General features: G+C 39.4%; 1 protein-coding gene across 8 annotated transcripts; it reads right to left on the reverse strand.

Annotated features, from left to right (window-relative positions):
- Nucleotides 1–1,057: 1,057 nt before the first annotated feature.
- LOC5510462 lies at nt 1,058–21,846 on the reverse strand. 8 transcript variants are annotated; one of them, XM_032379564.2, is made up of 9 exons: nt 21,718–21,846; nt 19,032–19,146; nt 7,138–7,847; nt 6,434–6,528; nt 5,965–6,118; nt 5,144–5,207; nt 4,246–4,511; nt 3,696–3,858; nt 1,058–2,229 (listed from the first exon to the last, which is right to left on the reverse strand). In XM_032379564.2, the coding sequence occupies exons 3-9, from the start codon at nt 7,816–7,818 to the stop codon at nt 1,982–1,984; spliced, it is 1,671 nt and encodes a 556-aa protein (XP_032235455.1). In that variant the 5' UTR covers nt 7,819–7,847; nt 19,032–19,146; nt 21,718–21,846; the 3' UTR covers nt 1,058–1,981. The 8 variants fall into 8 exon arrangements, with proteins under 8 accessions (XP_032235455.1, XP_001630895.1, XP_032235460.1 ...); XM_001630845.3 differs by lacking the exon at nt 21,718–21,846 and having other exon boundaries at nt 19,032–19,273; XM_032379569.2 differs by lacking the exons at nt 19,032–19,146; nt 21,718–21,846 and adding an exon at nt 18,701–18,855.
- Between the last annotated feature and the right edge of the window lie 71 nt (nt 21,847–21,917).

Consider the following 21,917-nt stretch of genomic DNA (forward strand, 5'->3'; position numbering starts at 1 on the left):
TTAGGTACTACTCATCAATTAACTTCATGATTCAAGTCAATTACTAACAAATACAAGCTCGAAGGGAAAGACAATTAACGCATTTGTTATGATGTAATAATGTGTTATTAAGTATAACAATGTACATAGCTTACAATTAAAATTTGATTTCCAATAAAGAAATGTAGCATACTTAAAGTGTTTTAATCAATTTACAGAGACGTGTTATTTCCTATTTTATTTTATTGTTTTGATATTCTAAAAACTCGACTATAATAAATAACCTCTTAGCAAGCACAGCAAAACACGGCGAATAACCAGGAATGGGCCATTGCAGCTAAAAGGCACGGTATGTCGGCTACTTTGGTAGATTTGGGGGTCAGTACGCAGCTCTTACAAGCTGCAATTTGATTGGGCAAATGAACAATATCCACACCTCGACACAAAGAAAGAGAAGAATAGAGAAAAAAAAAAACTCCTTTGTAGAACAAAGATAATAGGAGACAAAGCAGCTGCGTACTTACTCCAGATTTGTCGAACAAACTATACAAGGCGCGCTCTGCATTCTGGTAGTTGTGGTAGGTGGCCTCGGCATTTCTAAATGAAAACGCGCGCATTTATAGCTTGAATCTCTTATTGCACATCGAACATTGGCTGAGCCGTCAAGGCCGTAGCATGGGGTCGGGCACTAGGGGGTATGTGTGCCCCCCCTCCCCCCAGTGTTTTAAAAAAATAATAGGGAAATGACCAGTGAAGGAGTGGCCCAATTATTTTCTTAATGTTCCTGTATCGCACACTACTCCCCCAAATATTTCGAGCAGAGGTTTGTTGGGGTACTGTACTGCACTTCTCATTCTCCCTTCTAAAAATCACTATTTGTTATTCCTCATGATTGACAGCAAGACGTCGGGTGGTGTTCTACATATTAAATGGGGACTAGAGTAAATGCCAAGGGGACTCAAAGGCCTTGAACTCTATTGGGGGAGATTGCTTTGGGGAGCTACGAAGATGGAGAGAAAACCTCTTTTCGGCGCCGCCAGAAGGATCAGCCCACAAAAACCAAAAACTAGAACCAAAGTGAACATGGAAACATAATTTATTAAAGGTGTTATTCAAAAGATTAAAGAGTGTTATAGTGGTTTTCAAAAACCCGTGAAATATTGTTTATAAGTTATTTATTAATAATACACTGTATAATAATATACAATGTATGTATTTGTTCTCTTTTTTTCCTAGCTGGACTATTACACTTTACATTTTGTTGCACGGGATTTTGAAAACCACTCTAAGAGCCATGTCACATCGGAAAATGCCGTATCATTTTGTAGAACAGCAGCAAGATGGTTTCAAAGGTTCATCTGTTGTCTTAGATAACCAGACTTGACAAAGGGACGGTCCCTAGCATTTCTGTCTTTTTTTTTGTAGGCAAAAGGCTTTTCACACGGCATTCAAACCCTTAGGAGATACAGGCGTGTAGCCAGGATAATTTGCTGAGGGGGAGGGGGGGGGGGGGGGGAAAGGCAGTCGGGGTCCGGCCAAGGGCGCACCCACCCCTCCCCCCACCACCCTTGGCACGCGCCTGTAATGGAACTTATTTATATAGAGATTTGTATGACAACGGGCCTTCTAATGTTCTAATAGTAAAGAAGCCATGATAACAAGGCGAAAGCACGTTTTAAGCTGTAAGCTGGATTAATAAAACTTGGATTTTTCATTAGACGGCTAGAAATTTTGGAAATCCCGCGATTACATTTAGTCTGGTGTTCTCCAATGTCCTTGCCATTTACCAACGTTAACAATCTAACGTGACAGAGCTACGCACCATGTTACATCGATGTAAATATCTCGTTTACCTCATCTTCTCTAAAGGGAAAAATTTCCCTCAAAATACCAAGTCCGTGACGCTTTCAAAAATTGGCTGTCAAAATGTCATGCAAAATCATGAATTGCGTTACCCATCTGCCATCTGCATCTGCGTGACAATGCATTGTGTCACGCAGCTTTAAACCATGTGGGGAGTCAATCCGTTCTCGTTACTCTCGACCTCCCGGACCTTAGTGAGCCACTCCTCGTAAAATGCCTCGTATTCCTGGATGAGTTCCCGGATCTTCGCGGACTTAGTCTTGATGGCTTGGATTGTCTGATTGTTGAGCAGCATTTCGTGGCAGTCACACTTGTCGGCACTGCCTGTCCCCGGAAACGCAAGGTATGAAGCACTCTTCTTTTTCTCGATCTTTTTAATGTGATGACCTGGCATGATACAAAATACGATATGTTAAGTAACATTATTTGTAGTAATCAGCAGGTACTTGAAACAATCTTGCAGTTTGAACACAGGGTTCCCGTATAATGTGATGACCTGACATGATACAAGATAGTGTAGTTCCAGAAAATATCCAACCCCCCCCCCCCCCCCCAATGGAAGGGGGTCGGAGGTATGACCCCCCACCCCTCTGGAATTCCCCCCCTGAAAAAATAATTAATACAGTAACTGTTAAGGAAATCGGGCATTTACCCCCACCCCTCTGGAAATTCCTGGGCGTTTAACCCCCATACCCCCCGGAATTTCCAATCCCCTCCATGGGAGGAGGGGGGGTATGCATGTTTTCTGGAACTACACAACTAATTAATTATAAGTAAGTTTAAGTGTTAGTAGCACGTGTGTTTTACTGAATCATTGTATGATAAAACAATTATTGAATTCGGTTATATTGGTGGTTTAATTAAACTGGTTTCAATCTCAATCTCCAAGAGTGGACACAACCAAGAACAAAACTGAATAGGCTGTGCTGTACATGTTACTATTAAGTGTTACTATCATTTAGCTAGTAAGAATTCAACACAATGAGAAACTTGGCAAGTTATAAGGCAAAGAAAAACATTTTTTAGCTAAACATGGTTGTTTTGGTGTGAATGCAGTATAAAACCTCATCCAATAATTGTTTATTATTAGTGAGTTAGTAGTGGGTAACTTGAAAATAAACCATGTTGTTTGAATACGAGGTTCCGGTATAAAAAGGTAAGACCGCTTTCATTTTTACCATCCACTGGTACGAGTAACATTGCCTGAGAAATCTGGGCTGTAATTTCTTTTAAAAGCAATTTCATGCCTGGCCGGTGTCGTTTTATGGGCACTTCATGGGATGGCTGAGAAGAGTACCCCGCTTTGTCCTTCTATTATCAGAGCAAATACGATGCTTGAGCCTTCCAATTGGAAATGCCTCCCAGTCCGAAGTTTCAATTAATAAGCCCGGGTTTCCCGTACTCGAGGACGGAGCAAAAAAAAAATTGCATTAAATTTTCCAATTCTCAATATATAAGCTCAAGATCCTTATACAAGGAGCTCCTCTGACCAAAACCTTAATCCCAAATTTTAAAGAAATTTAGAAGATATGAAATTTAGATATTAGCGAGCAAAGTTGGCTTAATTTCTGATCAGAGCCCGACTTCTCCTTAAAAACGAGGAGAATTCATACCTTGGACATTTGAAAATTGCACTTCAAGCCTCATATCTCGAAGACGAATCCATTAGAAAAAACACGTTTTGATATTTTGGTTTACATAACATAAGGAGCCTCTACGCAAAAATTCAAGCTTACCGAAGTTAACCAGACCTTTTTTGGGAAAACTTTTTTTTTGGAAAACATTTTTTTGTTATGTCGTACTCGAGTAAACAGGGGGTTGCCCTGTGTGTATTTAAAAAGCGAGTTGCTTACGTTTTGCAGGCCTGTGGTAGAATATTTCCCAGCAAAACCCGAGGAAGAGTAATCCGCCTACTCCCCCCAGTAGTATATAGAGAACTCGGCGGAAGGACTTCTCGCGGTAGAAGAACAGTTGCTCCGATGCCTTCACCTCCTGGCTCACATCATCAGTGGGGTTCTGGAAATCACATTATGACATTAGGGTCAGTGTAATTCCCTACTATGTTATCATCTGTTATAACTGTTAATTCATCCGTAAATGATCTTTCTAGCGTCTAACTTCCAGCCTTGCATTAATTCGCTACAATGTTCTACCATTGAATTTCCTGAATAAGAGACAATTTCCAAAATTCCTCCGTTCACTTAATTCAATACTGATTTGATACTTGAAATAAAAATAATTACATAGGGAGTTGAAGTCTGAATTTCAAAAAAAGCACCGATGACAAAGGCTGACTATAGCTATTGCTTCTAAACAACAACCCTTTCTTCAATTCACTTTAGCATTTATTACGACACAATGAATGTAAGAACCAATCGACCTCAGTAACACGACCATACCGACCTTAAGGGGCTCCAGATATTTGGCGATTACTTCAAACACTTCTTGGGGGTGGTTTCTCAAATAACCCCTGAAGCAATTCACCATCCGCGATGAGTTATGCCGAACGACGAGCCCGTACGTTATCGGATGGTCATAGGTGGTCTCAATCCGGATAGGATTCGTGGATAAGTATTTGCTATAGTGCGTCAACACATAGTTATCAATCAAGGAGCCATTGAGGGTGCGGTCCATCAGGGCATCGTTCATTGCGGAGATGACACCAAACGCTAATGACACAAAGTCACAAAGTCACAAAGTAAATGTATGTATACGTATATAATATCCGGGGGAGGGGTCTCAAGAAAAGTAGACGGGGGTGATCGTTCTATCTTTTAGGGTATAAAATCGACCAACTGCTTGCTTAATTACTTTGGGGGTGTTTACCTTTTTGCCGATCCTCTTTTCTCTTAGGATTAAAAATTCCTTTTACCACACCCAATTTTCTATCTCTTAGGGGTAAGAATTTCTGTTAACCACACCCAAAGTGTTATCCTTGGGGGTTAAAATAGGTTTTGCCGACGATCACCCACGACGGATTATCGGAGTCGTCCCCCCCACCTTTCCCCCAGGGTACAATACTCAAAAATATCAGACCGAGGTCTCGAATGTACGGCCCATAAGACTGAGGTCTAATACCACAAGGTCATTTGCCTAGGACGAAGACAAAGACGGTCCTGAATACTCTATATTTACATTTTTAAATACTTTTTTTTAACCGAATAAGTACTTTAACCAGGGAGCCATTTTAAAGGTACGTTTCTGGTCTATTCTTGTTGCAGATCGCAGTAAGCAGCAACCGGCTTTCAAAGTCATTAAAAAAGTCTGAAATTTCCTTTATGTGTTTTACAAAAATACCTACGTTTCATTTCAGCGTTGAGACTGACTCCAAGTCTGTACTCTTCGCTACCACTAGCTGCCCCAATCTGAAAAAAATAAGACACGTGATAAGATACTACCCAGCCTCGTCCGAGGCTTTCTTACCGGGCTTCCTGTTCTGGAATACAAGTTAATTATATGTATTTCATTTGAATGTTTTTGCGAAAGAGCAAAAGGATGTCTTCAAAGCTGTCCATAGACGAAGGATTGCCAGATTTAACAGACATCAGTTATTTATCCACTCACTAAACCCCACCAATTTTATCAAGAGCGTGACGCGTGGGACGGTTTGGGTTTGATTGACAGCTAACAATTCCAAACCACCCCCCCCAAAAAAACAAAGCTAGTCTTATAGCGATTCCCAATACATCGCGACCCTTCGCCTTGATATTCTAACAGTGCTTTTGGTTAGTCCGTGGACGTCAATCATCCGCGTTTCCATAACAATCGTAGTTTCGCAGTCAACTTTACTTGTTTGTGAGATACAAGGCGAAGGGTGGCGATGTAATGGGAATCGCCATAATAGGTTCTTAAAACGACGGCTACAGCTTTTAACCAGGGGCAAGATTTTATGTGTTAGTCATTGGAAGTCTTTTCTTTAAATCAAAACTTTAATCTCGCCTGCTTGGGAAATAAGCTTTCGTATAATAGCGCTTAAGCAAAAGAACCAGTCAGAGAGCATGTACTTTCGTAGCCATAAAGCAACTAAATATTGTAACTCAGCCAACCAGAGAGCCCTGCGCATCCCTCTGTGTACGCGCCTGTAGTCATACCTCATACGCTAATGCTTGGAGTTAGACTTACTAAGGCTCCGTGGACGGAAAAATGATGCTGGATGCTGGCAGAGAGTGAAGCGGTGATGATGGCGGTGAAGATTGCGATAATGATGATCCCCACAAGAATCCACACAATGCAAAACACGCGCGCGAGGAGAGATTTCGGGGCACGGTCACCGTACCTGAAATGATCAGGTCAGGTGTTATAATAAGGCTTTAATAGCCCTAGCTTTCCTGCCTACTTTTCCTGCCTTCCTACGTACATTGGTATAGCTCCAAAGTTATCGATGACGTATATTACCTGCAATTGTACCTTTATTTGTATTGATATTTATACGATATTTAACAATAAACCTAATAATCTCATGCTGCAAAAATCCCAGAAAGAGGAGGATAACATGGTTGTTTTGTTGATATTAGAATTTCCCGGTATATATTAGGATTTCCCAAGTACCCTTGGTATATATATTCAATATTGTGTTGAAAATAATACTGACCCGACTGTTGTCATGGTGACGAAAGCCCACCAAAATCCTTCCCAAGTTCCACTGAGAAACGGGCGCGGAAACTCATCAGGATTCTTCAGCCGATCCTTGAAGATAACAGCTTACAGACTGAGCGGTATAACACATTGACGAGAGTGTGGTAAGGTGATGCGCTAAAGTGTGGTAAGGTGATGCGTTAAAGTGTGGTAAGGTGATGTGCTAAAGTGTGGTAAGGTGGTATGCTAAATTGTGGTAAGGTGAAGTGCTAAAGTGTGGTAAGGTGGTGTGCTAAAGTGTGGTAAGGTGATGTGCTAAAGTGTGGTAAGGTGGTGTGCTAAAGTGTGGTAAGGTGATGTGCTAAAGTGTGGTAAGGTGGTGTGCTAAAGTGTGGTAAGATGATGTGCTAAAGTGTGGTAAGGTGATGTGCTAAAGTGTGGTAAGGTGATGTACTAAAGTGTGGTAGGGTAGTGTGCTAAAGTGTGGTAAGGTGATATGCTAAAGTGTGGTAAGGTGATGTGCTAAAGTGTGGTAAGGTAATGTGCTAAAGTGTGGTAAGGTGATGGGTTAAAGCGTTGTAAGGTGGTGTGCTAAAGTGTGGTAAGGTGGAGTGCTAAAGTATGGTACGGTGTTGTGCAGGATGATGTGGTAGTGAGTGTGATGTGCTAAGGTGACAATGCGAGGTGGTATAGGTGGGACGATATAAGTTCAAGCCTTACCAATAACCAGATGATGATTCCTGAAAAGGTTGCAGCTACCACGATAAAAACGAGTATTGGCCACGCCAGTGAAACAGTCGTGAACAGCTGTTTAGTCTGGTCAATCTTTTCCTTATCCCTCACCAACAGCGCGACTCTCGGAGCTTGTAGGAATGGGATAAAACTCATATCCTTAAAAGCCTCATCGTCCAAACTGGTACCAGTAATTGGAAAAGTAAGATCATATGCCGTCTCCGGATCGTTTAGAGTCTCTTCCATTCCACGTATAGATTCCAATATTTTTCCTTGATTGACGTACGTGTTATTGCAACAGACATGAAGCATTTGGTTGATGAGGTTTGGGAAGATCCCTTCGACACCCAAACCTTTACCACTCAAGACCGGCCTCGCATATGGTCCATAGAACTGCCATGTAGCCGACACAGGCAGCCCATTTTCGCACTTTTCGTCAAGAGTAAACCTTGCCAGTTCTTCCTTGCTCAACTGTCTGCCCGCCAAAGATGCATTCCATTCTTTGAAAATTGCACTCGTGTTTTCGCTAAATATGTCATCGGGTTTCAGAAAGAAGCCCTCCGAGATGTCTGCCACTTGAGCACTCTCTGAGAAGTCCTGCTCGGTGGCTGTCGAATATGCCACCAGTGTCCAAACAATAAGAGCTGTTATCCCTATCGAACTCGCCATTTGCTACGGACGACTACAAGGAAAGTGTCCTGTCAAAAAAAAAATTATGTGAGAAAACTCATTTTTACGCAAATGACAATTTGCCAATACCAGCCTATTTGAAATTTTCAAGAGGAATTATGTTAGGAGCTACCCTTTTGCGGTAACGTTTTAGGTCGAAATCCAAAACGCGTTTTTCCTGAAGATTACCCAAGATACATACGTTACAAATATTTTTTGGCTTCCGGTGACAAATCTCCACTGGAATATGTTTTCGCTTGGTCAATCAGTACAATCTAAAAAGTGATTTAGCTCACGTACAAAAGTTAGTAGAGGTAAAACCTTGGCTTGTCTTAAGCCTGTCGCTACCGTGCTGTCAGAGTTAAGGCTCAAATGAGTCCCTCGAGGGTTTTAAATGCTTAAAAGTATTCTGAATGATATAACATGATAACAAATGGAGATCACCTATAAGTAACATTACCAACGCAAATGACGCGCTGTAATTGGAATGTAAAAACATGCTCGCGGGCTTGATACAGAGCAACAGGATGAATTGAAAAATAGCGTTTGGGGACTAGATCTACACCTGTTTTACATCCTGCTATGTGTCTTTTAATTAACTTGCAGTACATTTATTATTATACATCAGCAGGAATCGCAGTTAATATTTATCAAACCGCGCTCAAAATAGAAAGGACAACATCAAAAGAAATTTACTCTATAACAGTCCTTTGCATTAACGTTCACAAAAACATCCCTTTCATAATTAGTTGTGTTTTATGTGTTAAAGTGTACCATTGGCTAATAATAATTGATGGTGGAAATATTTATCTTAAAATTACTCATTTCATTTAGACGTGAAAAAAAAAGCTACTTTAGCTGTAGCCTTTCACAAGTTAATGTATTTTGCAATGGAATAAAGGGGCAATTACGAGACCGAAGCTGGTTTATGAATACTGTTATCTTTTAAAGCCGAACAATTAGAGAAGCCTAAGATTAGAATTATAGCAATCTGTTTCATTTTTTCATTGGGAAGATCTTTTGACAAGAGAATAATAGAGAAAAAGTAAGACGCAGGTAGTAATATAAAGCACGAAGACAATTACTCTCAACCAGCTGATGCTGATTTTTACAAGAGTGTGTTCTCCCTTTTAGTAGTAAGTATGGGTTTGATAAGATGATTACTTTTCGTGCTCTTAACACTAAATCAATTTCATATATTGTGATAACATTTATCGCATCAATTTAGGCTCCCATTAGCCTTAGGCCTCGATAAGAAGGCCCATTTAGAATTCCGCCTCATGTCTTACAATGTAAGCTCATTTATATATTTTATAAAAGGTATAAGATATCACCTCTTTGTGGTAAAAATTTAAGTAACCCTTTAAACACCTACCAGAATATATAATCAAACAGCCTCGAGTCATGTCTCACTTCTTACGAAAATTTATGAATACTTGGTAAAGTCCTACATCTTTGGTAAGGAAATTTTCACGATTGCGATTTGAAATGTGATGCTTTTGAACTGAACGCTAAACCTACCCCCTACGCCTACAGGCCTAGTTCAGAGTTCAGACTCCGTTCTTTTCTTTCCAAATATGCAATACACGCAAATGAACGAAGCCGATTGTTTCATCTTGATTTGCATGCATAGACATTTGGAATGACACATGAAAAGAACGGCGTCTAGACTAGGTCACTTCTATCATTCTGGAATGGGAATGGTTGGTAGAGAATGTTCAGAATGGCATTCGAGTCATTCTGTTACAGGTAGCAGAATGGGTGGAATGGCCTTCATTTCATTCCGGAATGGGAACGCGGGATAAACGAACGCGCGCTTTTTCTATTCATTCCAGAATCACGAGTAAAAAACGCGCCCCAGTAAGTGGGTATCCCCTCCCCCTTTACCATCCAACCAATAACAATAGGCTCCGAGCTTATTGGGGTCTTTGTTTGGCCTGTAAAGGCCCACATCCTAAGCAAAAGCTAAAATTTTGATCAAATGCGCGATGTATATGGGCATCTATGTAGAGAAAGGTGGTATTCAAGGAATTGGCAATATATGGAGAGACATGATTCTTGAGAATATTCGCAGACGTAGGACGTTGAATACGCATTTTAACGAACTTTGCAATAATTATCGGGAGGGGAGGGGAGGGGGAGTCAGAGTCTAGAGCAGGGGAAGGGGGGGAGCTCCATATCAATATTTGGGTGACCTCGCTCGGCCAATCTCTTGGAGGCCTGGGTCTAAGGGCTTTTCAAGATTTGTGTGATAAAGATTTGACTAAGCGATAAAGTTTTTTGACACATTTTTGCCCCGAGTCTCAAATTGACAGAAATCAGCATTTTTCACCATGTTTTCTGGAGATCAGGGAGAGGGAAAACTTTAGCTCTTCTAAATATGGGCATCAATGCCCATATAAGGCAATGCATACGAAGGACATTATCCGTGGGGAATATGTTTGATATGATCTTTTTAAGTGATCTAGATTTAGCTTGAATGACTTGAAATAGTAATAAAATCTTCGAAGTTCACAGTAAAAAAGACTCTTTTTTACTGTGAACTTCGAACATTTAATCGAAATTCGAGTGTGGAAAAAATGTCAGTTTCTTCTTCTTTTAGATGATCTTTAACTTTAACTATAATGGTTTTCCTTTTTTCTTATCCCCCTTCTGATAATTATTTTCACAGTCCCTTATTGTGAAACTAAGATTGATTTCGGTCATGCGATATGAAAATCAGATCGAAGTAGTGAGGAACTCTCTCTAATCACACGTCTCTGTTTTACCATTTTAAAACTAGGATTTCTTATGGCTGTTTCTGCATGGCTAGGCAATTCTTAAACTATTGAGCTTACACATGGAAGAATTTTATAAGAACGTCTAATTTTTAGTTGAGGCGGGGCTGTTTGTATTTTTGGAGCATTTTAAGGTTGAAAACTTTCTTATGGATGTTCTTAAATTTCAGTGTATAAAATATGATACTTCATATGGAGTGTTAGAAAGAAAATTACACACATGATAAAATTACAATAATGTTTATGGCTTTTATTATTATGAACACAATTTGCATTTTAGAACGCATCAGACTGACAAATCAATATTTTGCTGCTTATCTGCACGCTCGAAGATCCAGCGTGTTTTGCGGGCGCTCGCAAAGGTCACCCCTACTGGTACTTTGAGCATGGCTTTCGGCATGTTCTTAGCATGTTCTTAAAATTTGGTGAAATCTCAGGCTGGACGTTCTCATAAAAAAGGTTCTTATAAAAAAAAAAGAGTGTACTGAGAGTATATTGCGGTAATGCAGTATTCTTATAGCCACCGCCCCCAATTACAATAGCAATTTTCTTTTTTATGTAATTGAATATGGCCATGATCGTGTTTGTACACACAAGGGTTGGGGGGGGGGGGGGGGGGGGGGAGGAGCGCAAACCTCCAGGAAGTGGGCCATTTTTATTGAAGGATTGTCAAATACTATCCTTTTTCCATGTGATAGCCATGACTGCGCACCCCCTCCCCCTCAGCAATCCTGGGTACGCACCTACTAACAACTGAATAATGTCTTATGTAACTGTTTGTTCAGACAGCTAGGTCATGCGCAGGCGACACTCTCCAGGCGAAGAGATCATTTCCACCCACAGACGAAGACGAAGGTGAATTTGATTTTAAAATTCCTCGAAAGAAGCACTCTGGCAGCATTTACTATAGCTTCATCTGTTAAGTCCACTATGTACGACATTTTAGATCATCTGTGGCCCGCCAATCTGTGGAATTTTAGATACGTGCGAAACATCGTGAATCGATGTAATCGATCATGTGTGCGATCGTAAATCGCACACATGCATGTTACTTGTAACTGTGCCTAGCATGTCCTATTATTCTAACATTTCTTGCATTATAAAAGTTCTGGTATATTTTTCCTTCTAATGTTATGAGTAAAACATATCTAGAACTGCAACGAGAACTGAGAACCTAAGACATTTTGAGGAAAAGTGTCTCAAGATAACTAACTTTGACATTGGCATTCCATTCTAAATTGAAGCAAAACCACCGGGTAATACTAGTAATATTACAGTACAGGCGCAATAATACAAACTTGTTTGGGGTCGACAATAAGATCTGGCTGGGACCAACAGTCTTTTCTTGTAGTCAAACTAGCCTGGTTTAGTCACGGAAAATTTTCCCTTTTTTTCTGCAAGGAGTCATAAATCAAGCATTCATGGCTTTGAAAAAAAGAGGTATGAACGCCCACCCCTCTGGAATTTCCAACCCCCTGGTAAAAAAAATAAATGCTGTAACTGTTAAGGAAATAGGGCATTTCACCCCCCTCCCCTCTGGAAATTCCTAGGCATTTGACCCCCCCCCCCCCCAGAATTTTCAATCCCCTCCATTGGGGGGTTGGGGGGGAAGGCGTAATGGATATTTTCTTGAACTACTCAGTATGTATATCAACACCCCTGTCATCTCGAATAATAGTGATTCGTGTAATCGATGTCGGAGTGTTGTTCACAACACCTGTTAAACGGTGGAAAAACGGTGGAAATTATCGACACAGTTGATTACACGTCGGTCATGGATAATCATCTGACAAATTAACACCGAAAACCCAAGTTCAAGTTTGAAAAGAACTATCAATTTCAAGGGTTGTCACTTGTTTAGCAGCGTTGTGCGATATTGGCCTGTAAGACATTTATAACAGAAATAATTGAGTTTAACGAGCAGTAATAAATTGGTTTTAATGGTTTTATTTTATGAGAAATTACCCAACTAATTTTCAAAATTACAACCTGCTGCTAATTATTTTTCTTGCAAAAACGGCTCCAACTAAAAATGTTTGAGTTTGGGATAATTTCTCTAGACTTAAATTTAAAAACTAGATTTTTTTCAATAAAGCAACGATTTTTTCGCCTCTTACTGGTTTCACTTGGTTAACCTGAAAATTTGATTGCTAACGTTTGTCTAGAATGTAAGCATTTTAATTTTTAAAAACGAGATAAACAAAGATAAAAAACATCGCCATCTAGTAATACGTCTAAATAGCACAGAAATAATATGTTAAACCCTAACTCTGTGATGAAAAACTCCGCAAAATTATACAAACTATAATTTACAAAAATAACCAGCTCAATATAAGTCACAAACATCTTTTACATTTCTTTAATACGAGCGGCAAAAGGAAGACAGGTAATTTTCCGTCTTTATTTTCCCTCTTGAACAAAAAACATACGTGTTATGCATTGTTTACATTTAAAGTTTTCAATGGCCTCTCTCCAAGAGACCTGACTTAGAAATATTACCAGTAAAATAACAAAAAAATTATCAGCCTTCGGGCCATAATTGAAACAACAAGCAAAATTAAAAGCCAACCAGTGAAAACTTCTAAAATATTGATTTAATTCAAAATGAAGCATTGGCTAATTATATTTTTCATGAATACAAGCGTCTGTACATTTTGTAGATGCTATAGTTTTTTTCCACCGTGAAAATATAGTACCGTAAATAGTCTTCGGGCTAGTTCTCACTGTGCGTGATGTGTTTAATAGTTAATGCTTGCAGTCCTGTTTTCGGATCGGATGAATACGATTTTTGCTTTAGCTCATAAGTCGGTAAAATCCCATTATAGGAGACAATCCATTATTGGATTCGCTCGTAACACAGAAATTCATTCATTGTCCCCGGGGGCAAAAATCGGTCATAGTTAACAGCTTTCACTTCAAGCAAACCTATTACAACTCATAAAAAAAACTTCATTCTATTTTTGTGTTCGCTAGAATAGTTTAACATAACGGTTTACTGAATACTCACAAACAAATTAATATCGAGAATTCCACAAACAACTACCGTGGACCTCTGCTAAAAAATAATAGTAATAATAAATTTTCGATATAGGAAAATTTAAACCTTGGCGTTTTATAGTGCCTCGAGTACTTATTTTTTTCCCAATACAATAAATAACATTTATAATAGGACCTGTACCTTAGATGCTATTGTAACATTAAGTTTCTTCGTTTCATTTTTCCCGTCGTCTGTTTTTCCGGAGATGCTCGACCCCAAGGTGAAGGAGCTTTAAATAGAACATCTGATTTTGTAAGAGCCGTTCTTCGTATTGTTATTGTGTCAAGGTGCAACGATATTGTGCGAACGGTGAGTGTGGCTCTAGGTATGCTAATTAAGAGAGCGAGAGTCGAAATCATAAACGCCGTGCGTACGGCTCATTAATATTCAAGCGACTTCACACATTTTGACATGTCGCCTAGTGGTGATATATAGGGTCTAAGTCTTGTTGTAAATTAGGCGATAACATGGACGCGCGTTTTTCCTACAGCTATAGTAGTAGAGTAAAATACCCTATATTGAGCAGGGCTTTCTTCCTCTTTGTTTTCTGGTGTGTATAATGGATTCGCTTCGGAGAGGGGGGAGGGGAGGGTGCTGAGTCAAAAGTTTTATATGGAAAAGATATAGCGGTAAAGGGGCGCACCCCTACCCCCCTCCCTATTCCCTGTGTACGCGAAAAAACATGAGAATTGTTTTTATCGTGATGGAGCTTTCACTAGAAGGGACTATATTGTCAAGAGAGCATAAGAATACTCGACACATTGTTCGGTCATATCATATACTTGTTCAAACAGCTCTCGCCATAGATTCCCCTCTTTTGTGGTTTTCCTTTGTCATTTTGATTTAGTTGGGTTGTCAGATATCTTCAACTGTCATATCTTGCCACAGGAAAAAGCACTTTGATTGACTGGAATTGCAGGTATGTGAACGGATTTACCATTAGAGCGAAAGCTGTCCCATCCGAAGATCCGCAGGCTTAGCTTCATTGGTAAGGGTGTCTTCTAGTGAATGCTACATTGGTAAGAGTCCCTTCTAGTGATAGCTACATTGGCAAGAGTCCCTTCTAGTGATAGCTACATTGACAAGAGTCCCTTCGAGTGATGGCAACATTGGCAAGAGACCCTTCTAGTGATAGCTACATTGACAAGAGTCCCTTCTAATGATAGCTACATTGACAAGAGTCCCTTCTAATGATAGCTACATTGGTAAGAGTCCCTTCTAGTGATAGCTTAATTGGGAAGGGTGTCTTCTAGTGAATGCTACATTGGTAAGAGTCCCTTCTAGTGATAGCTACATTGGCAAGAGTCCCTTCTAGTGATAGCTACATTGACAAGAGTCCCTTCTAATGATAGCTATATTGGTAAGAGTCCCTTCTAGTGATAGCTACATTGGCAAGAGTCCCTTGTAGTGATAGCTACATTGGCAAGAGTCCCTTGTAGTGATAGCTACATTGGCAAGAGTCCCTTCTATTGATAGCTACATTGGCAAGAGTCTCTTCTAGTGATAGCTACATTGGCAAGAGTCCCTTCTAGTGATAGCTACATTGACAAGAGTCCCTTCTAGTGATAGCTGCATTGGCAATAGTCCCTTCTAGTGATAGCTACATTAGCAAGAGTCCTTTCTAGTGATAGCTACATTGGTAAGAGACCCTTCTAGTGATAGCTACATTGGCAAGAGTCCCTTCGAGTGATAGCTACATTGACAAGAGTCCCTTCTAGTGATAACTACATTGACAAGAGTCCCTTCGAGTGATAGCTACATTGGCAAGAGTCCCTTCTATTGATAGCTACATTGGCAAGAGTCCCTTCTAGTGATAGCTACATTGGCAAGAGTCCCTTCTATTGATAGCTACATTGGCAAGAGTCTCTTCTAGTGATAGCTACATTGGCAAGAGTCCCTTCTAGTGATAGCTACATTGGCAAGAGTCCCTTCTAATGATAGCTACATTGACAAGAGTCCCTTCTAATGATAGCTACTTTGGTTAGAGTCCCTTCTAGTGATAGCTACATTGGTAAGAGTCCCTTCTAGTGATAGCTACATTGACAAGAGTCCCTTCTAGTGATAGCTACATTGGCAAGAGTCCCTTCTAGTGATAGATACATTGACAAGAGTGCCTTCTAGTGATAGCTACATTGACAAGAGTCCCTTATAGTGATTGCTACATTGGCAAGAGTCCCTTCTAGTGATAACTACATTGGTAAGAGTCCCTTCTAGTGATAGCTACATTGACAAGAGTTCCTTCTAGTGATAGCTACATTGGCAAGAGTCCCTTCTAGTGATAACTACATTGACAAGAGTCCCTTCGAGTGATAGCTACATTGGCAAGAGTCCCTTCTAGTGATAGCTACATTGGTAAGAGTCCCTTCTAGTGATAGCTACATTGACAAGAGTTCCTTCTAGTGATAGCTGCATTGACAAGAGTTCAGCTTCTAGTGATATACAGTTTTAACTTATACTCGTATGTCTGAGGCGCGAGTTAACTAGCTATAGAAATTAGTAAATACTTTAAAAAAACTAGTTTGGAATTGGGCAGTAAGCATGAAGCTGTTGTTCTTGTGTAAGGCCCTTTGTGTTTCAAAGTTACGGTGGGAAAAAATACTTCCGATTTAGATGCGCGCTTCATTTGAAACGATACACACTCTGTCCATGTGACCTGATAAAACAAATCTATTTAACACGGCAGATTTTTTGTTATTAAGAATGACTTGCCGGGGATTGTGTAACAATGTTAAGGAAACACTCGAGATTTGCTTCAAAAGCGATAATTCGATTTAGTCGGATTGTGCAACTATAGTATCTACAATTTATTGCGTGCTGCTGTTTCAGTGAACAGCCTGGGAAAATCCAGATCTCGGAGTTACTTGCAAAGCCAGTTATTGCTAATTCTAGTATGAACTTTGAAGTTTGAAGGCGTTGTCAGCGGCGCTGTCCTAGAAACAACACAGTAATCTTGATTGTCTAATGTCAAGCCAGCGGAGTTCGGTACTACTACTACTACTACTACTACTACTACTACTACTACTACTACTACTACTACTACTACTACTACTACTACTACTACTACTACTACTACTACTACTACTACTACTACTACTACTAATGTTAACAATAATAATAATAACAACAACAACAACGGCGACGATGATGATGATGATGATGATAATAATAAACTTATCAATAATATGTTAATTACATATATTAATATATATATATAAGATATATTAAGATATAATCTACTTCAAAAAAATGTTGCACTGGAGAATCCATGTGTCCGTAACCCTCTGTGGTACATGGGCAAAGAATAAATGGCTGAATCCTGATCTCTAGGCGCGCAAACAAAAATGATACAGCTTTCTAGACCTGTCTATGTTTTTATTTACGCTTGTTTGATTCCCTTGGAGCAATGCATGTTATTTTAGACGCACTTATTTCTCAATGTTCCAAAAAAACAAAGCCATAAAATTTTCTATGATACCATAAGCATGGATTTAGGGATATTTAACCCAAACCTTGGTAAGGAAACTATTTTTTAGAGTCACATCTTTTTTGACCTGCCAATATATTAATTTATTTTGTGCTTCTCCCAAACCCTCTTCGTTCGGGAATGTTGAGGTGACCTTGTAGTTGAATCTGTCCGTTAAATCAGTTTTCAGCATTCTGCAAACTCGACGACGATTTCCAACAGATAAATCGTCTCCTGACTTCCGCCATTCAAAATCCTTTCATTCAAAATCCTTTTAATTGGCCAGCACTGAAATGGTTTCAAACCTCGCCACCTCTCCGCGAGGCGCTGACCAATAAAAACTCCCCAAATGTAATTCCGTTAGTTTGAATGACGAAAGCTAGGAAGCAATAACCAGACTGTTAACCAGAGTTCACAGGATATTGATAATCGCAGTAATTCCGTGATAGGAATGAGATAACACTTGTGTCATATAGATGTCACACCGAGAAACTCGATCCAGTCTCAACGATTTGTTATTAAATAAAATGCATTGTTTCCGTGTGAAAAGCGAGGTGCTATTAAAAAAACAGTGGGAGCTTTATTATTTTTTAAAGAAAACAAAATTATACATATTTTCCAAAACTTGTAAATAGAAAATGAGAAACGAAACGATATCCTTAGTATGTTTAGTAATAGGATGGAACCACGAAAAGAAACATTGTCCAGCCGCTGGTCTAGCCGATTAAATTGATTACAAATTGAACCAAACAAAACACTTTCCTCAAAAGCAAGATGAACCATTGTCTACAGAATCGATTAGAAGGAAAAGCGTCCCTTGCTTTAAGCGATACTTCCTCTCCGAGAGAATATGTAAACAGTTACTCTTCCCAATGTGAAGTCAGACTTCTAAGCATATGCCTGCGGCATTACTTTTCCTGATGAAGCATGTAGAATTATTTTAGTATTAAATGCAAACATTTATCCATCTAATTTCTAACATTAAAGAACAATAGGCACCCAGCAAAGACGGAAGAAACATGGAAAGATTATCAAAACGCAGTATAATGTAGAGGGAACGGAAACCCTCTTGTATCATTGCATAAGTTTTTTTGAGTGTAGAATTTATTAGCAGAGACATTAAAGCACAAAATTCTTAAAGCAACGAATCAAATTCATTATCTCCTCTTTATTATTTCAATTCCAATTCACCCCATTCGGTATTCAGTGGTAGCAGGAGAAATTGTCACGAAACCGCAATGCTATTTGGGTTCCCCCTCCCCGGCGTGACGAGACTGCGGTTCTCAGTTGTTTGCCTTGTATCATTCTACAAATTCCAAGAAAATATGTTTTTGTCTATTTTGGCGCATTCTCAACAATGTGCTTTAAATATGATTCTCTTTGTGTCGTATCATATCGATGATCTTGAGATTGTCAAGCACTCCTGTTATACCTACAAAAGTCGATTGATAGAAAACTTGTTTGATTTTATCCTTGTTAGATATGATAATGAGCCAGTTGTCGGTTATTTTCGCAATTACTCTAAATATCGACTTGTGATCTTGGACAATATCCTCAACGATGTCCTTTATCATTGACACATTAACAATAAATGATTTTACTAACCTGTATAATTCTTCACTTGTTTAGCATTTTTAACTATTTCGAGCGGAGGATGATGGACAAGTTATTTCCCAAACAAAATGTTCCAATGCACCCGAAAAAAATGAGGAAATGAAATTAATATTTCACATCCTCTAGACGTCGCTTTTTCCACACTCCTAAACAACAAGAAAGCATATCTCGAAACTAAAACCAATCAAAATCATGACCCCATTCAGGAAAACTTCTCGAGATAGGACAAACATCGAGATCGGCGGAAGGAACAATGAATAACTTTGATCAAAGTTAGCAAATATTGATGGAAGGAAATTAATAGTGATCTTTCCGTACTCACCGAAGTCTTGGCGTGAAGAGGCTGCGTGAAGTTTGGCGCGAGCTTCTTGGTGACCAGAGTGTATGATACCCTGCTGGGCTAGCAGAAAACAGAGGCCCTTGCCCTGGCAGCTGATCTGAGAGCGTAATTACAAATGAGTATTGTTTGTCCGCCGAAGACTAGAGAGAGAGCCTTAGTCATTATTTGTAACCTTTTTTCTATGAAACTGTTAATCTCTTCAGTGAAGAGAACCCGGTCTTGTCAAAGAGAGCGCGCGCTCTATTATACTGATTCGCCCGTAATCCCATCAGGGAAAGCCCTAAAAAAATCACCATTGAAAGTACATAAGCCCTCATTTAGTGAACGCAAATACCAAATCACTTCAGTGAGAAAATAACGGGATAATTGAGAAAGCTAGGGAAAGTTCTTGAATGTCAATTTGTAAATTGCATCACTTTCGGTCAGAATAAAACGAAAATAATTAAGTAATGATGTTATGGCTAAGACGTTGTTGTCGATCAGCATCTTCTTTTCTTTTTATGAATTCTATACATCGCAGGATTCAGCCTTAGAGAGAGGAATTACAACTAAGGGAGAAAAAGCAACGATACAATCGAATGATTTTCAGACAATTGCACGAGATTTCATCTCATATAACACTCAAAATATGAACAATTATTTCAGTTTCTCAAAACACCTGCCTTCGTGTAAAGTAATAAAAAGCCTGATGGTGCGAAAAAAACAGTCTTTTATTTTCCGCCTCGTTACGCTAAATTAATTTAATGATCCCCCGGAAACTAGTAAAGCCCTAGAGATAACCTTGATATTGTCGCCCACTCAGAAGCACTCAATTCATTCCGTTGGTATTAGTCGCCAGGGGTGCGAGAGCGAGTGATTCATTTAGTAAATGGGCTTTCTCTTTGTTTGAAAGTTATTAGGTATTTGATACTCCCAGATAGGCACATTTTTTACTTAACTGAATTATCGAAAATTATGCAAATATCTGATGGAACTGAAGTTTTTTTAGGGAATGAGATTTAATCGAAGACTAATCAGCATTAGGACCGAAAAAACCCACAGTTTTCGTGTGTTCTCGATGAAAATGGCTATTATTTTTTAAGAGAAATATCTAAGAGCTTGGTACCTTTCCTTAAATTTATCAGAGGGAATTTATTTGCAGTTGGTATGTCGATGTGACAATCCAGGGAACCATGGCAACCGGTCTTTTACACAAAGGTTTTCCAAAACTGTGTTCCGTTTGAGTGCCTCTTTAGGTGTTCTAGTTAGGTGAGGGCTGATAGGCCATTCCAGCTTTAAGTTTGCGCGCGCATTACCATAGAAACCATCTCAACTACCAGAATGCAGCGCGCGCATTTTTAAGCTTGCACCAAACGAAGCGCTCGCTGCATGACGGTAATTGAGGTAGGTTTCCATGGTGAGTGCGCGCGCATACTTATAGTTGGAATGGCCTATTCCACATCGGCGAAGAAGTTGACCTCGGATATTTTGGGAGAAAGAGAGGGGTGGATAATTAATATTGTTGGCAAAAGGGTCACTAGATTTTCTAGATGACATTTTTAAAGCACATATTTATGCACTGCTCATTAGTTTGACAAGTACACGATGCATCCCAAACCCTTTTCCCACTAGAATTCAATTCTTTTTTATACAGAAAAACAATCATAGAAATAGTAAATCAAAATAAAAAAAAATAATAAAATGACGAAAAGATGGTGGACCCTACATGAATACAATTTTTTACCTCGTTTTCTTGGGCCGTAGGTATATAGACATTTAGCACCGCGTTTTTTCTCGGAAACAGCAAACGTCAAACCTCTAGGTGTCACGTGATAAGGCCTTGCGGTCAAGCTTGCAGTCTGCGGTTCGCGTTTTGACCTCAGGAGCACCGTCTAGCGGTAAGTGATTTACCTCTGCAGTTTTCCCCTCAAATTTTCTATGAGCTCACGTTGTTCTTAATCATTTGACACTTGAAATAATATATTTTCCTTGACATTGTGCACAATTACTAATACTTTTGGCACGGTTGAAGTAGAGATGTTTTGATTTTTTTCCCGTCAAATGTGCTAAACTACGGTTTCGCCAGTACGTCAAAACCACAAACCGGTTTGCCGTTTGCGGTTGATTCTGAAAACGCGATGCTAAATGTTCATATGTCCCCGTACGTGTACTTAGCTGGCCAAACGAGTACACAAGTCCCAGTTTGGCCACAACGGAAACATTCTGCGGGCCACAAATTTTGTGTCTTGGACACAGTGACAGGATAATGAATGCACCAAGCATTTTGCACCGTATACTTGTATTTTTTTTTCTTAATATTATTTCGTGTGTATAATTAACTAAAGGGCAAAAAAAACATTTTTCCTTAATCTATTGTAGGCGTTCTCTGCCTGCCTGCCTGCCTTCTCTTTCAATACATAAAACATTTGTTTGTGTGAACGTACATCCACTTTAAATTGTAACATCTTTCGGGATATTGGAATAGGAAGGAAAAAATATATCGTCTCAAAACATTTGATTCGTATATGAAATCAGTATATAACATACTGTTCATTACGTAATGACCACAGATCTTAAAGATTTGATATTTATAACACCAGCGGTCTATGAAGATATATTAGCAACACTAGAGGATGATTTCCATAGTCCAGGGTGGAATGGGCAGTTCAATGATTAAAAAGATTAGTACCTTTTTCTGCGTTTAAGTCCAAGTCATAACTTCACTCTGCAAAACTGAAAAAAAAAATACTTCAGCAAGTTTGAAGCAGCTGGAAAATCTCGCTGTTGCACTGACAAACAACCTACAACTCAAGTGATTCGTAAATGAGTCCTACCCCGCCACCTGCTATGTGTGTTTACATTCACGGACGCCTTTTGTCGCCACAAACA

The sequence above is a fragment of the Nematostella vectensis genome, chromosome 14 (assembly GCF_932526225.1).
Source record: "Nematostella vectensis chromosome 14, jaNemVect1.1, whole genome shotgun sequence".
NCBI classification, from domain to species: Eukaryota; Metazoa; Cnidaria; class Anthozoa; order Actiniaria; family Edwardsiidae; genus Nematostella; species Nematostella vectensis.